This window comes from Trichoplusia ni, chromosome 17, assembly GCF_003590095.1.
Source record: "Trichoplusia ni isolate ovarian cell line Hi5 chromosome 17, tn1, whole genome shotgun sequence".
In the NCBI taxonomy this organism is placed as follows: Eukaryota; Metazoa; Arthropoda; class Insecta; order Lepidoptera; family Noctuidae; genus Trichoplusia; species Trichoplusia ni.
In genome coordinates this window covers 3,695,408-3,712,624 of record NC_039494.1, presented here as the reverse complement: position 1 = coordinate 3,712,624, position 17,217 = coordinate 3,695,408, and the positions used below count along the sequence as shown (strand labels likewise).

General features: G+C 34.2%; 2 protein-coding genes across 3 annotated transcripts in view; both read left to right on the top strand.

Moving 5' to 3' along the window:
• The window catches only part of LOC113502308 (facilitated trehalose transporter Tret1-like), a 30,943-nt gene extending 21,469 nt beyond the window's left edge, over positions 1-9,474 (top strand). For both annotated transcript variants that reach the window (XM_026883824.1, XM_026883825.1), the window contains exons 3-10: positions 793-951; positions 1,414-1,553; positions 3,860-4,092; positions 6,114-6,255; positions 6,615-6,741; positions 7,036-7,226; positions 7,609-7,747; positions 8,149-9,474. In XM_026883824.1, coding sequence (XP_026739625.1) covers positions 793-951; positions 1,414-1,553; positions 3,860-4,092; positions 6,114-6,255; positions 6,615-6,741; positions 7,036-7,226; positions 7,609-7,747; positions 8,149-8,273 — 1,256 coding nt within the window. In that variant the 3' untranslated portion in view covers positions 8,274-9,474. The remainder of the gene's footprint in view (positions 1-792; positions 952-1,413; positions 1,554-3,859; positions 4,093-6,113; positions 6,256-6,614; positions 6,742-7,035; positions 7,227-7,608; positions 7,748-8,148) is intronic.
• A 1,844-nt stretch (positions 9,475-11,318) lies between these two features.
• Positions 11,319-17,217, top strand: LOC113502695 (MATH and LRR domain-containing protein PFE0570w-like). The gene is made up of 9 exons (XM_026884346.1): positions 11,319-12,025; positions 12,306-12,464; positions 12,770-12,909; positions 13,257-13,489; positions 13,592-13,730; positions 14,013-14,139; positions 14,569-14,732; positions 15,499-15,637; positions 15,716-17,217. The coding sequence occupies exons 1-9, from the start codon at positions 11,821-11,823 to the stop codon at positions 17,215-17,217; spliced, it is 2,808 nt and encodes a 935-aa protein (XP_026740147.1). The 5' UTR covers positions 11,319-11,820.

The window sequence follows — 17,217 nt, the reverse complement described above, 5'->3', positions numbered from 1 at the left end:
TAAGGATTGTGATTTGACTTTTATAAGACCTGATATTTACCACGGTTTCCTATAAACGCTCATGGGTTTGCAAAGAGTCTCTATTTCTACACAAAATATATCCAGCCATTGTTGAGATAGCAAACACACATAATATTACTCACACATTCACAAAAGTTTTTTTTATAATATCAGTCCAAAGTGTTCCAAAGTGCGCCAAAATTTTCCTCATAAAATATTTCGCGAGTTACAATTGCGCAGTGAGATATCCAGTTCATTACTCTTATCAGACTTATGTAATGATCGCACCATCCATACTAAAGCATTATCTCTAGATTAGTCTCCGTAAACACTGCAAGATAAATTACCCGTACATCTGCGTAATACGTTACTTAATATAAACTTCCGCACTCATCAATATACATGCTTGGTAGACAAGTATCCTTCTGACAGTGTTCCTGCTGCATGCACCTACTCGTATAAATATATATATATTAGCTGTAGAACTGAAGGATAGTTGAAACAAGCCATGATCTTTGACTTATGACTAAAGGATGGTAGAAACTAGTCTGCAACTTTTAGTTATACGAAGATAACACGATTTACTGTTAAACCAGATATTTTTTCTACGCTTCGTGTAACTCTCGATTTAAAATGAAATAACAGCCTATCTTAACTCTAGAGACCAGAACGTAACCACGGGGAGACATTATGAGCTGAAACTTGAAAGCTAGAACAATTTCTGACCTTCAGTAAAGTGTGATCCCCTTAAATTTAATACGTTTATTCTTAAATTGTATGTTTTTGTTTCAGCGAGTTTAAGTGCAGCGGGCACACCAATAGGATGTCTTCTCAGCGGTTACTTAATGGACAACATCGGTCGCCGGAGGACGCTCATCATCACAGAGATCCCATTGATGCTCGGCTGGCTCTTGATCGCCTTCGCGCAGAATGTTCCTATGATTTACGCTGGTAAGAAATTAATATAGACAATCAATCCCTGTATATATATTTTTAAATACGAGTCCTGCATTAATGAAATTACTGCTTCCGTCACGGGAAGTTTCATAAAAATGCAAGTCAAATGCAGTAGTGCATTCAACTATTCGTGGATCACACAAAAGATTGTCTTACGCGGGGATCGAAAGCGCGACTCTTGTATTTAGATATATAAGACAGCTTTACCCTGAATGCCATGAAATGAATGAAGAGTATGCTCGTGGATTTTTGCTTGATTTTTGGTCATCGCAATTAATAAACATTGCTCCTAAAGCTACAATTAACTTCTTCCGGAGCTTGCAGTAAACGCTAATAAATGTGCTGTTTCTGAAATAACTATACAAAGTTGACCTAAGATAACCTTACTAATGTAACGCAATAAAGAATTGAGAATGTAAGAGATTAAAATGTAATCAAATAACATTTGTGATTCAGGACGACTGATGATCGGATTCGGATCGGGTATGGTGGGTGCTCCGGCCAGAGTGTACACCTGTGAAGTATCTCAGCCACATCTCAGAGGGATGCTGGGGGCTCTCGCCTCTGTCGGTGTCTCTACGGGAGTTTTGATACAGGTAATTACTGAATGTAATGATGCTTTAAGCTTGGTAAACAAAGAAGGTGGGTAAGATGTTGGGCAATATAACGCACTTTGCCCCACAAACTGTATTTGCGCGTTATTATATGGGATGGTAACGCTTTTTTCCAAGGTCTCTTTTTAGCAGTGGAAGGTTATAGGTTGAAATGAAAATGAAATATTTTAGCATACTAGTAGTGATAAAAGTCTTCTTATTATTGAATTCGTAGGCCTTTTTTTAATCTCTCTTTCCTACATCATTTTATAAACATGGCAATGTATAGCAAAAACCTGAAAGACAAAATATTTTACTACACATCAAGCACGCGTCTTATTAGCGACCATTAAGACTTGCTAAAATCGCGCGCGCTAATATCTGCCGGCTAACGGTCTAACTACTTAGTCATGAACCTTCATTAATTATACCAATCAAGAAATCACATGACTTGGCGGCAAAATAATTTAGCGGTCAACATTAATGTTTATGCACTGCTATATTAATTTACCAAGAAATTGTTTTTTTAATGGACCCTTTTTGGCTCGCTACAGATATAAAAATGCCGTCGCTTAGGGTTGAGTTGGTTTAATAAAACATTTTGGCAAAATTTACTTTACTTTACTTTAATTATTTCTGAACATAAAATAGTTGAATTATCTTATGGCCTAGCTAGGAGGTCAGAGCTTCACCCACCATATTGTAGAGCACAATTTCTGTTTTACCTTACATTGTTCAAATCAAATGCGTGTAATTCTACAATCTATTAATTTACTGATAAAAAAATATATAATTTGTTTTCACCTTGCTACGAAAGGCGCCATAAAGTATCAGATTTCGTCTTCATTTGTATAGAAATCTCCACTTTAGCAGTAATGGTCTACATTAAGTTTTATGACACTAACTGCACAATATATTTTCTTTAGTTGGTTCAAGGTTTTTACAAACAACAGAGAACGCGGTTCCGACAAAAAAGAATTTTTCAAAAATAAAAAATCGCTTACATTTTTTTTACGATATCCGCAAAATTCTTATTATTGATTGTCCCGGTATTTGTTTGCATATGACGTCAAAATTGCAAATCCATATTGACATTATCAATCACTTCACCTTAAGAAGTCACGACAGAGTCACGCTGTCACCGCGATAACTAGGCATAATTGGACGCAAAATGTTGATCCAAGCAAAATAGATCTGTCACTTGAAGGCAAACAAAAACAGCGAAAATAACTTGCAATATTTTAAGAGCAAACTCTACGACATGACGAAGTATTGCGGAACGATCATACATCATGATAAGGTTCCGATAGCATAATTAATTAGAAGTAGGTGTGTCTTCCAAAAAATATTTTGGGCAAAATTTGCAGCTATGACGTCTCGGCAAATTGCTTGCAAAGATTTCTAGACTTTCCCGAAGACTGGGTTAAGTGGAGAAACAAGTTTGGATGTTGTTGAAACTTGTGTGATATCATACTGGTCCTGTTACGAAGGCATATGAATATGTTTGCATTACTTGCCATGCCTATTCTGTTTCGGACACCTAGAAAAAGCGTTTTAAGAACCAATATGAAATCGTGAAATGAAATGAAATGAAATGAAATGAAATCATTTATTCTGTAAGTAGGATGTATCATCACTTTTACATGTCTTCTTATTTTTTTGAGAACGCTGGAGTCGACATTTCCTATCTGACTACCCTGAGAAGAAATGTCGAAACAAACTCAAGGGGTCACAGTCTCTTTTAAAGTCCAGACAATTTCAATGCGAATAGATATGTATAAACCAATGCACGGTATTTTTTTGGACTGGCCTTTTGAAGAAAGTACCAGATCGATCTGAGCAAGGGAAAAAAACAAATAATCTCACTCAAATCGCCAGTTTGAGAAACTACAATTAACATATACCTGCATAAAGTTTATACTTACAATAAAATAAAATAAAAGCAAAAAAGATTGAAAAATAAAAAAATAAAATAAAATTAATAATTCGGTAAACATTATATGCAAAAGCACAAAATATGTCAAAAATTGTATAAATGTATATGCAAAAGCACAAAACATGTCATCAATTAATTAAAACGTATCATATGCAAAATGCAAAACACATGTCAGCATGCAGAAGATAACCGGGCAGCAATAGACAGCTCTATTAGCGATCAGCTCAATCCCATGCATTTTTTGTGTGCTTTAAGGGATCAACCTTTTTCATACCAATCCTTATTGTCTTGCAAATTCCTGTTTTTGACAACTCTTGACTCTGTGTTTGGACCTTCTGATTATGTGTCCTAACTTCAAATATCTCTTTTCCAGTACGTAATAGGCAGTGTGACATCATGGAATATACTCGCAGGCATCAGTGCAACGGTTCCGATTCTCTCATTCCTCGGCATGCTGCTTCTACCGGAGACTCCGAACTACCTCCTGCAGCAGGATAAGAGAGAGAGAGCTGAGAGTTCTCTCGCCAAGCTACGCGGTTCCACCTGCAATCTGGAAGATGAGATAAACAAGATGATTGCCTTCAAAGAGAAGAATCATGTTGAACCGTAAGTAGATTTGTTCTGAGGATTTTATGCTATGCGATTCTATGCATGGATTTGTGACGAAGTGCTGGTTCGAACCCACCTCGGCGTCCCATAGGCAAATATGTACTTTCTTAATTGTCGTAAGACATCACAATTTTTTCATCACAAATGAAGAAGGAAAATTTCGCGATGAAACCTGGATTAAAAAATTGACATCTGGAATCGCCCACCAGCAGTGAGCTAGCATAGTGATCAATGTTCAACCCGTTCCCAATACGGGATACCAGCAATAGGACTTAACAGGCTGGTATAATAATTATTAAAAGAGTTAAGTTAGAGTAATATAATTATATTCGGTTCATTTTGAGAACCCGTTTTGGGACGTTGAAAGTTTTTTAATCGAGGATGAATATTATTGAACGTAGTCAAAATATTATTATCAGCCGAAAAAAACTTACTGATAAAGTTGCAAACATTGTGTTTGTTAGCTCGAGGTATTTTGATGTTATTGCATTAAATAAATATTGAACTGTGTACGCTGCAGTTGTTTGTAAACATGCAAATACTAGTATTGATATTTGCTGTTACGTTCAGTGCTAATTTGATTTATTTTAATGTTAATACAGTATTGTCGTGAATAATAAAGAAGCGCAATGTCCTACATATATCAACATAATAACAAAAGTAAATATAGTACTGGTATAACAAATAAATAGATTATACTTAGTGACCTATCTTAATTAAAATTTATCATTGTATTTACAAGATGTCGTAAAACGTTGTTTAGTGCTTCATCTAGCTTCTACAATGTTAATAGTTCTAATTTTGGAACATATATTCGACTTCAGACAAAAAGCTACTGCGCCCAACATGACGATAAAAAAAAAATCAACAAATCGGTTAAAGAGTTCTAGACCGAGGGTTGACAATTAGTTAAGTTGACAAGTATAAAAAAAGAAAATACAATCGAAATGAGAACCTCTTTTTTAAGGCGGTTGAAAAATAAAGTAAATTACATTTTTTCTTACAACCGTTAACACTGTGGAACATCTCTACATGTTCACTGAGATTCTTTTTATTGTATTTAAGAAAGCTTTCTTTAGAAACGATTTTAAAATAATTTGTTTTCATGACTGACTGGGAAAACACACAATGATCTCTGAGTGTTGGGAAATTACTTTCACCGCAGAAGAAGATGTGTCATTGAATATTTTCCTCTGAAACTTATTCATTTACTGAGTAATTTTGTTTTAATAATTGTATTTGTAGTAATAATGATTTCAACATCAACTATAACTATATCATGAATAGCGCTACCTGTGCCCTGAGTATGCCCGTTCTGTCTATGTTTTGAAGAGCAGGGATTGATAGTCACTAGTAGATGGCCCATCACATTTCACATTAGATCAAAGCTCTTAACGAGGCTACTGCTTTTGGACCTGTGCCGTTTATCACCAAAGCCTTTATCTCAAAGAGATACAGTGAAAAAGGTTGACATGTTTGAACTAAGAAAGCGGTAAGAGAGTCACGATTCCAGTCGACAGTCACATCACAAATAATAGACATAAACTTAACAATAGACACGTGTTTATTTATAATAATGTCAACAATTATTTAAATGTCTACGCTTGCTTGCTGGTAATTGTGCAATTATTTCTAAGGATGAAATATAATGTTCACGTGACTGTTTGTGTGATTCACATGAGGATTATATTTTCGTCGGTATCTATTAAGTTAATAGGTATGTTGAGGATAAAGATGTATAAATAGGTTGAATATCTTAATTATGTAGAAAATGTTACATTAAAATTTTTATGCAACTATATTTTTAGTCGGGTGATAGTCATCATGTCAATAAAATTAACCCTGATGAGAGAAATTTAGGATTGAATTTCCGCACGAGTAAAAACTGAAAATGACAGACGCTGTTCATTGTGCAAGTTGTTTTTGTTTTCCTGAATTTTTTTAGAAACCCTTAAGAGTGAAGCTTCAGTGCTTAACTTCGCATTTTCAACATCTTACAAATATCTATCTGGTTTCAGGTTACACGGCCCCCGTGAGATCATAAAGGCCCTCCTGTCACCGTCCACTCTGAAGCCTTTCACAATCCTCGCCATCTACTTCTTCGTGTACCAATGGTGCGGCGTCAACACCATCACTTTCTATGCCGTCGAGGTGTTTGAGGTGAGGATTTTTGCGATAACTATGAAAATTAAACCTATTTTTGGAATGTTAAGGGTTTTGATTTTATCAGCAGTATTTTGCTTTATGTGTTGGATCAGCTATTGACTGTAGAAATAGATGGAGTTCTTACTAAACACACATTAATCGCTCAATGTAGCAAACATGATTCAGTGATGTAAAATATTTTATAAAAATGTTGATACGTTTAATTTTATTACGTCTAAATAGTTACGTTTTGGTAAAAGTAATAGTCTTTTTATACCTTAAAATTTTTGGATGTACTTCCTGAGAGCTTCTATACTCCAATCCTTGAAAAAATATTTACTTCATTAAATTAACTACTATAACGTTGTCTTCAGGCCTCAGGTGCTATGAGTGACAAGTACTGGCTGACAATATCCATGGGTATCATCCGAGTGATATTCACCGTCATTGGATGTATACTGTGCAGGAAGTGTGGCAGAAGGATCCTTACCTTCGTCTCTGGTGAGTACTAGTCTTATAATTTTGCCTTACATGGTGCCTATAATAAATATTCCCATTCTTATAATTCAATGTAGTCAGTGGGGTGGTCTTCCTGGAAAATTCCGTCTGAAATTAAAAATACTCTTGAACGGTGTTTGTTCGCCGAATATAAATTTAATAGCGCAACCTTGCCTGATTCCTTAAAAAAGTCTTGCATCACTAGTTTGCAAAAATAGTTGGTCAATGCCAAATTGTCTCCCTAATCAAGAAACCTTAAAGTCAGCAAAAAATCAATTAGTTCCACGTTTCTCCCAGGTTTCGGTTGCGGCATCACCATGATAATCCTGGCAGTATACATGTACTTCGTGAAGTTCTGGAAGGACAACGACCTCCCTCCGCAGTACTCCTGGATCCCAGTCGCCAGCATCTACATCTTCGTCGTCTCCTGCACCCTCGGCTACCTCATCATACCCTGGGTTATGATCGGAGAAGTGTATCCGACACAGGTGAATATTATAATTCATTACAACACCGTTTGTACATAATTTAAGATAGAGAATTCTGTTTATTTGTGATGTAGTGTCAACTTAAAGCATCAGAAAATGCAAATATTTTTCGAGTTACTTCTTACACTTAAGCACTAATTACTTCTTACCTTTAAACATCAAACTGTAAATTAAATAGCTAAGTACCTAGCTGATTTAAAAAACTCAACCATTTGCCAACTGTGGTGTACTCACTATTTTTTAAAAGTTAAAAATATTAGGGGGAGAACGATCAATTAATATTGCAACTAAAGAGTTGGAAGTTAACGTTAAAAAATGCTACATTTACAAATAAAAATAATAAATATAGACTTAAATTTAACTCTCTTTTTGTAATTTCCAGGTCCGTGGTATAGTGGGTGGTCTAACCACGTGCGTGGCTCATATGTCCGTGTTTTCCGTCGTCAAGACATTCCCCTTCCTCAAGCAAAACCTTAACGACTACGGCGTCTTTGGACTCTACGGATCCATGTCTTTGCTTGGTAAGTAAAAAAACTCAAATTCTCTTTCTTTTATGTTTTTAAATCTGAATTCGTGAAAGCTAAAGATAAAGGCAGTTTTCTGTCTCGTTTTTTTTGTGATAAAATTCCATGCATACGTTACTCAGGGAAATACTTTATAATCAAAACCTGTCACCTGTCTATCTCTTTCGGTCTAGGAGTAAGCAACTACCTCGATGTAAAACTGAAAAAGTAGAAAGAACGACTTTGATTGTATGTTTTTAACAGTCAATTCATTGCGATATCAGTTCCTGAGAGTTTAGATTCACAATGCTATTAACAAAATTTATAAATTGTAATATAACCTACTGACTCCACTACTTTCTCGGGGTGCGTCTAAAGGTATTTTAAGTGTTATTAATAGATAAAACTTGTTTTTTCAGCATTAATATTCTTCTACTTCTGCCTGCCTGAAACTAAAGGCAAGACTTTACAAGAGATTGAAGATTACTTTAGCGGTAGAACAAAGTCCCTTACGAGGCGCAACACGCAATGCGAGGGAGCGTGAGTTGCAGTTTACAAGTGTCCAAACAACGTCAAGTGACATTACATCGTGAAGTGTCATTACAAATTTAAGTGACATTTCAACGTGAAGTGTCATAATATCCACAACTGGTTTGAAAGACCTTTATGTTTGTATACATAATTGTCTCGAAAGTACAAAATGGGTCTTATATTATACTGTGTGTAAATTTTCTACACCCTGAAATTTTCGTTTTTCTTTTAGACTCGAAAATATCGAAGCTTGTCATTATAAAGTAATTGTTAAATATTATGAACTATTCAAATGTTATTATTTTTCATTTAAATTCTTGGCTTTTAAATCAACTTAGTAGATGTATTATCTGTACATATTGTAATTTCGTGTTACCGATTATTTCTTAAGACAGCAAAGCTGCAAGTTTACACCAAAATAAGTTTTTGTTAATTAATTTTTAATATTAAATTATACACACGCATCTACTCAAATATTTACTATTAGCCAAAAATAATTGAAATTTATTGGATAGTTATAACGAGAATTACAACTATAGAAATTATTATAATCAATGAAAACATGGAAATAAACTAATTTATGTAGAGAGGAACTACTAAAGATACTGAAAAGCTGTGCCTTCCGATTTGAGGCATTTTTATTTACTTAATTTGTATGAATAATGTTTGTGTGTTTTGTAAATATTTTAAAGCTTATTTCACGTATTTAATAATTATGTAAAATATTTACAGCCGTTAACGCTGATAAAATCGCTTTTTTTACATATTTGTTCTTTAAGAGTATTAAAGTAATTAAATTATTCAAACGACATCTAGTCTCAAACATACAAGATACTTACAGAAAGTATACAGAAAAATTACACCTACACACAGATTAAATCATTGTTCCCATCACACATACATTTCTCAGCAACTCCCCCTTTCAGGCCACTAACTACTAGACCGACAGGTCAGTCTGTATTACACGAAATTGAGCGATTTTGTCATCATTAACACTTAGATAGTCACTTGTCTGCGGTGCCAGACTTGGAACAAGATATATTATTTTACGTTTATATTATTCATTGTTAAGTTTGTAATATTTCGTGAGAATGGGCTTTAAATGCGATTCGTTATGTGATGTGATATTGTATATTTTGTGAAAGTATTATATTGTAGTCTTTACTAAGATTAGTCTAAATAAACTCTATTTTTGTAGACACTGTACAGTTGAATGTGCCATTATTAAATGTTTAAGTCACAAAATGTGGTCACAATAAAATAATTTTAATACATAATGTAATTAATTTTATTAATTTCTTCTGTCTTCAGCATACAATGCATTTTATTTATTATTTAACTTATTTATAACAGTAATAGTGAAGCATTTTGTGATAGTGTTTAGAATAGAAGAAAAATTGTTGAACATATCTGATTTATTTAAAATAAAATGAAAATATTTCAAGATTGTTGTTCTATGATTTCATTATTTACGGTTTCCGATACTAGCATTTTGCTTTATTTTTAAACACCTCGTCTGTGAAGAAATAAGTTCAAAAAGGTAGTCCCCTATCAATGGAATAATGAGAACTATCGTAATTGTTTCAATCATTTTCGTTTGAAAAGAGAAAAGATGTTTAAGAAAGTATGCATAATTTTGAATAATTTTCATTTCGGATGAGTGTTTTTTGTTCGGATGGAAAATAGTCAAATGAGGAATTATCCCGCTTTGAATAAGCGGAAGAGATTGACAGTTTTTTTACGGAGTAAAATCCACCCATGTTTCTTCCTTTGCACTTTGTGTACCGGAGCCGCCGAGGTAACCTTTTCAGACAATTCCGCTCAAGATAAATATCTAACGTCCTCAAATCAGTATAAAAGGCGAGCGCATATCATGGACATAGGTTTGTAGGTATAAGACTAAAATATTTTAGGGTAAATAATGAAGCGACCTCCACTAAGTTAAAACACTTACCTTCTCACTTATCCCCCTACCTCTAAACCATATTAGAAAATCCAAAACAAAAATTTCACCTTTTCCTGAAACTCGATAAGACATCACTTCCCATTTCAGTTCTAGTTTCCATAGTAAGAGTTGTTAACTTCGTTATCGGTCTACAATCGTGTTTCACCTCATTTAGTCTAAACTGTGGGCTTGTGTGTAGGCAGTAGCCATGAAACTAGGTGTCTTGCTTATTTGCTTCGTTTTGAGTGAGGCAGTCGAAAAACAGAGCGGGAATAAGAAAAGAGGTTTGCTATTTACAAAATGTTTATTAATTCAACATGGAAAGCAGGGAAAATGAAACACCCTATTTGTCTTCTTGTTGGCTTGAGCTGAAAAAACAAGTTCTGTACCGTAGATAGGTCGATTTAGAATTAAAACAGAATTAGGTGTATAATTATAATTATATGAATTATTTAATAGCGTTTGTTTCACCCCAATTTATAGGGGTCAAACATAGCAATTGCGAAAGCTACTGACAATTTAGTGGCTGCTAAATTGCTCGTCCTGCTACGTAACTATCTGACTAGGCAGCTAATCATTAATTGTCTATCCAAAGACTTATCATATAACAAAATGTATTTTTAGGATTAAACAAAGTGCAGTTTTCCGACGGAGTGGAATTTAACAAAATATCACGATCGACACTACTCAAAATATTATCAGCATTCGAAGAAAATATTCACAACAGACTGAAGAGGAAGAAATTGAAGCCTATATTTAGGGCTCAGTTCGCAAATAATAAGTTTACGAAACCCTTCATATATCCGAACGTTTTCCAACAGCCGAAAGCTGACCAAGGCTTACAATTTTAAGGTTTTTTTCGTCTAAAGATACTTTCCCTAAAACACAATATTGTATTACTCCAGAGCTGCAGACTTAGCAACTTTGGGCAGGGTCGCGCTGAAGCATGCGCGAGCGATCCCGTGGCTCTGGCTCAGGCATTTGAAGCGGCCCGGGGTGTTTTTAGTCGGTGGGAGTCCGACATATCCCCTCGCCGTGCCCTCGGCGTGGGTTGAAGTCATTAGAGTTTCATCCCGGACAAAAAAAAAAAGAAAAAGACTTAGCAACTTAGTGTTTTTAAAAGATATATCACTGATTTTTTTAAGGGTTTAGCATTATTTTTTTAGGGGTACACTACGTTGTACACGAATCATAAGTTAAGATGAAAAATTTATTTCATATTTTTCTTTATAAGTCCCAAAAAATACTGTTTGGTGTTTCTGCATGTATTTTCGTATAATATGATGATAATGGCGATTCCGGTACGTACAATGTTAAGATTAAGCTGTCTTTCTGATTAAAAAATTGTCTACCCTCTAGTTTGTCTCAAAAATAATTTAAGAAACTACAAAGTATTTAATAATTGGCTTATGAATAGACAATAAAAATATTTCTAAAAGAATTATCACGTGACAGAATTTTGTCAATTTATGTCAATATATATAAATAAAGTCTATCCTCAAGTGTTAGAAAAATGATTGTTTGTTATTTTTAAAGACAGAAACACTTAAGGGTGTATATTTCCTATCGTGAATATTTGATACGTTATCGTTAATATGAGATAAAGCGAAACAAAATGGCGAAGGGTGGGCGGGATAATAGTTCCCTTGATCCCGCATTTTGGACAACTACCTCTTGGATACAGTTGTTATATGGTATGTGGGTGAATATGGCTCAGCTGGGCATAGGACTGGCCTTCGGTTTCCCTGCCGTGCAAGTCCCTCAGCTGTCGAGCCCAGAGTCACACATAAAAATAACCAGAGATGAGGCTTCGTGGATCGGTACGTATCATATGTTTCTTATATTTAGATTTGCAAATATAGTGTTCGAAATTAACGATTTATTACCTAAGTTCAGTAATAATCTCGAAGTGAATTTTGGCTATTTGTAAATTTGAGGCTATACAAAGGTTTTGGTCTATCATTGAAGTCTCCTTTTGGGCTTAGCGTATCATGACTTTATGAAACATCTCGTAAAATTGAGAGAGCTTTCATTTTAATAACAGTTTATTCAGCTGAAATATAAATAACTCTTTCCTCCATATTTTTTTGTTGTTTTCAGCAAGTGTATTGTCATTATTTTCTCCAATCGGATGCTTACTAAGCGGGTTTTTAATGGACAAGTTTGGACGTAGAATAATGCTGATCATGTGTCAGGGACCCATGTGTATTGGGTGGCTGTACACCGGCCTAGCCCAGACGGGCAATCAAATTATTATAGGTTAGTAAGTATTGACTTTAAATAATATGTTTTTACTTGTGAATAAGGTACAACTGCACAAGTTGATCGATCACATACGCTCGATACGGTCAGTCCGTGGATGTGCGATCTGAGATTTTGGCGAAACGTTTGATGGTATAAGAGTAGGTATTTTTAAGTCATGCTTCTCATTATTATTACTAGTCTAAAATATCCCTGTTTACAATGGTCTGGGACACTCTTCTTTTATCCTTTTTTATAAGATACAAGATCTCGCGAATCTTGCCTAATACTGTGTTCTTTGATAGAGTTTTCTTTATTTGCAGGTAGAGCAATAACGGGCATCGGTTGTGGGATGGCTATGGGCCCTCCAAGAATATTCACCACCGAGATATCTTTGCCCAATATGCGAGGGGTTATAGGAGCATTCCCCGCTCTGGCCATCTCTATGGGAATTAGCATGCAGGTATTTAAATTAATTGTATCTAAACTAATGATGTCATAAACTAACTTGGTTATGATGAATGTTTTATAACTTCTAGATTACTCATTTCAGTCCTTTTCTTTCCTTTAATGTGGTAAGGAATCATTACACACGTAAAAATGATTATGGCAACACATAGTGAGGATATTTAAAGATTGAAAAGGCCTGTCACTACTGCAACTGTTCCCTTACTGAAATCGAAATTTAAATTTTATTTGAAGTAAGCCCTTTCGTTCGCTTTCAAAACATGATTCTTTTGGAGAAGGCTACTCCGGCATTAAACTCCATAATTTACTCTTCTAAAAATAAAATCTTACCATTTGTTCCAGGCTGGCCTGGGCTATTTTTTCGCGTGGCAATTCTTATGTTACTTTTGTTCTGCATTCACCTTCTTCAACTTTCTGATATTTAATCTGCTTCCCGAAACGCCATACTTCTTATTGATTAAGGAATCGCCAGAGAGGGCCCAGAGGAACCTGGCCAAGTTCAGGGGAAAGAAATATGATATAGACTCTGAAATGTTGCAACTCATAGAATTTAAGGTTGATAACAATCTTCGTAAGTAGGTGCATTTGATTAATAATGGATAATAATAATTTAATATATTATTAAATATATATCGAGCTATAAAACCTTTTTTTTACTATTTCTGTTTCTGTTGCAGATTGAAACTAAGGGAAAAGATAAATATAATGTTCAGTAGAGTCGCCTGCCAACCGTTCAGTTTGATCAATACTTATATTTTGACCGCTCAAGCTTCAGGCGTCTCTGTCATACTAGTTTGGGCTATAGAAATATTGAAAGTAAATTGTTTATTTCATATTTTTCAAATACTTATAGATTAGATATCAAGATTTTAAGTAGATTTTGTTTAAAAACTGAAAATAGATATTTGACTTACCAAAGCAAAAGTTAGAAAGGAATATACGCAAAAGGGCTCTTGCTCAGCAATGGGATAGGCTATACATAAATAGCAAAGCGAACTTAGCAACAACCATTGTTATCCATTTATTGATGCAGTCGTTCTAGATCTCGGATTTCTTTATAGTTGAACTAAACTAAGGAGGATTTAAAATATCTTTCAGACAGCGAATTCATCTTTTGACGTGCACACTGGTAACTTCCTAATGGCGCTGACCAGGCTCATTGTGGGCACGTTTACTTCAATCTTACTGTTTAGAGTCGGAAGGAAACCTTTAGCATTGAGTTCAGGTAAGATTTTATTGAAGAAATAAAAATAGTAAATTAAAAAATTGACTACTATTTATTTCTACGGGAAGATTTTTTAGTCCCCGTCCAATTTTTTTCTAGGCATTAAGGCATGCTTACCATAAAGCATATTCACTAACTTCATTTTTCTCGAAAGAATTATCCGCTCTGCCAGGTCATTTTTTGAACCATAAATTCTTTGGAAATCTGACGGACTAAGCAGTTTTTTTTGTCAAATACCCTATTTGGACAGTGACTAGAAAATCATCATATACAACTACATGTTTATAAAACAATGAACAGTATTTGGTCAAACAAATATCAACTGGATTCGATTTTAAAAGTTTTACCTGAAAAATTAAATTAAGCTTTAAGACCTTATAATTTAAAGCCAAAGAGGTATTAATACAAATATAAAATGATTGTTTTCAGCCGTCGGCGTATCAGTGGTGTGCTTTACTCTAGGTGTTTTTATCCATTACAATGAAGCACCCAGTCTCGTGCCACAAGTGGGTTTCATGGCATACATGGCCTTTGCTAGTTTAGGCTACTATACACTGCCATTCTTGATGATGTCAGAACTATACCCTTTACAAGTAAGTTGAGAGTAAGATTTTAAGAATTTGCGTAAATTGGTGGTTATCTAAAGTTTGTGGTAGAAAATATAGAAGTATTATGAAATCATACATTCCAAAAAAATTCTTTTACATTTACAGTGGATAACCGACTATCCTCATTCATTCTTCTATGTATATTATAATTTGATTAGATTTAGCAATAAACTGAAGCGATTTCTCTTAGATAGAAGCTACTACTCAATCGACGAATACTTCAAATAAAATTCTAACTACAAACAAGCAATACTTAATACTTAATACATTAATATATTTACCTCACTTACCGTGCCATATCTTTAATGTATAATTATATACTTACTATTTAGTTAATAAAAAATACATATAGTATATAAAACAATGAATAAAGATTTATATATAATATAGAATGTATATAGTATAAACTAATAATATATAAATATGTAATAAATAATAATAGTAAAAAAGTAATAAATAATTAATAATTAAAATAAAATAAATCTACATTAAATATGTAAAAGTAAGATTCTCTTCCTTGATTTTAATATTAAAATGTTAAAAAGCGCTCTTCATCCTCTCCTCTAAAAAACTAATTTTGCTGTGCCCGACAGGGTCCATAATTGTTTCTTTTAATTTTACCTACCAGCTTTGTACACATTATGGAATGCAATAAAGTTATTGATTGATTGATTGATTGACAATACATTATGAAGGGAAGTTCAAAGTTTTTGGTTCTAGATTTATAATTTAACAATATTTTTAATTTCAGATAAGGGGCACGCTAGGTGGCATAACAGTGTCCCTATGCAGTTTTTTCATATTCGGAACTTCGAAAATATTTCCATACATAAGAGATAGCATGGGTTTAGCCAATACGATAGTGTTATTTGGAATCTGTTCTTTGTTTGGTGAGCAATTGTTCGTAAATTTGTTAAGTATAGAAAAACTTAATAATATAAGTAATATTTGTGTCTTTTCTCTTTTAGGTACACTCTTCCTGTATTTTTTTTTACCAGAGACCAAAGAATTAACGTTGCCTGAAATTGAGGAGTACTACAATGCTCGGCGGTCAACGCTTGTTTCCCAAAGACGAGTTATGACTATGCAAATGCATCGAGCAAATAGTGATCCGACTTTGGTGCCACACAAGTCTGGCTCGGACTCTTTCAAACTGGTGAAAGAAAATGATATTTTAAATCCAGACGGAACAAAATCACGAGGCGGTAAAAAACCCGAGCAACTAGCAAAATCAACTAAAAGAATGTCACTAGTTCAACATGATAAATTAGAAAGAAATGCCATAAAAAAGCTACAGAAAAAAACCGCAAAAGAGAAATCGACGAAAGAACGAGTAAAACGAAAAATGCACCCTTCTGACGTTAGTTTCCACTCCTTAAAACCTTCTAGATCATCGGGAAGTGTTAAATCAGGAGAATATTTGAGGGAAGAAGATGAATCGTCGCAAAGTGATGAACAAGCACATCATAAGGAAGCGAGAAAAGAAAATTTCGACCTAGGTCTTTTTGGAAACCCATTAATGATACATAGTGATGAGTCTCTTTCATTTTATTTAAAAAAGATTGAGATTGAGCTAACTGCTCAATCAAGTTCTAGGAAGAAAAATGAAAAACCTAAAAGACACAGTATTCAGCCAAAGAAAACTAAACCTGTTATCGATGAAAGTTCTAAAAAAGAGCAAGCTCTTAGAATTGAACCTAAGAATGAGCCAGTTTCAATCAAAGAACAACAAAGCTCAGACAAGGGAAGTATTCATGAAAAGGAAGTGAGTCATAAAAGGGAACACATAGAATTTAACATGAAACCTGAGAATGAGAAAGTTTTATCTATAGATCCAGAAAGGAAAGAAGAACCTGTAGTAAAAGCGAGCCCAGTCTCTGAGCAAGAGCCTAAAGTGAAGCCAAGTTCTATAAAAAAAACAAAACCAGATACGGAACACGAGCCTAAACCTGAGCCAATAATTAAAAGGGCCACATTTAGGGAACAATTAACGAGTGCCCCATTACTAGATCAGTCTATTAAACTAGCTGAAATGTACAGAAGTGATGTATCTCTAACCATTAATGACGATGACACAGAAAGAAATAAAGATAGTGCTCCGAAGAAGGTTACTCTAGAAAATGATGAGGATGTTTCTGATAGTGAAGGAAGTGATTCCACAGTATCCTCACTATCTAGTGATGATAGTATTTTGAATGACCAATCATCAGAGGGAACGGACGATTCAAGTTCAATGGAGCAATTACATCCATTGAATAAAGATGACGATAAGAATGACGATAAGAATGAAGATAAGAATGACAATAAGAATGACAATAAGAATGACAATAAGAATGACAATAAGAATGACAATAGGAATGACAATAAGAATGACAATAAGAATGACAATAAGAATGACAATAAGAATGACAATAAGAACGACGATGAAGACGATATAAATAAACCAAGCACAAGCAAGTCAGTACATTAA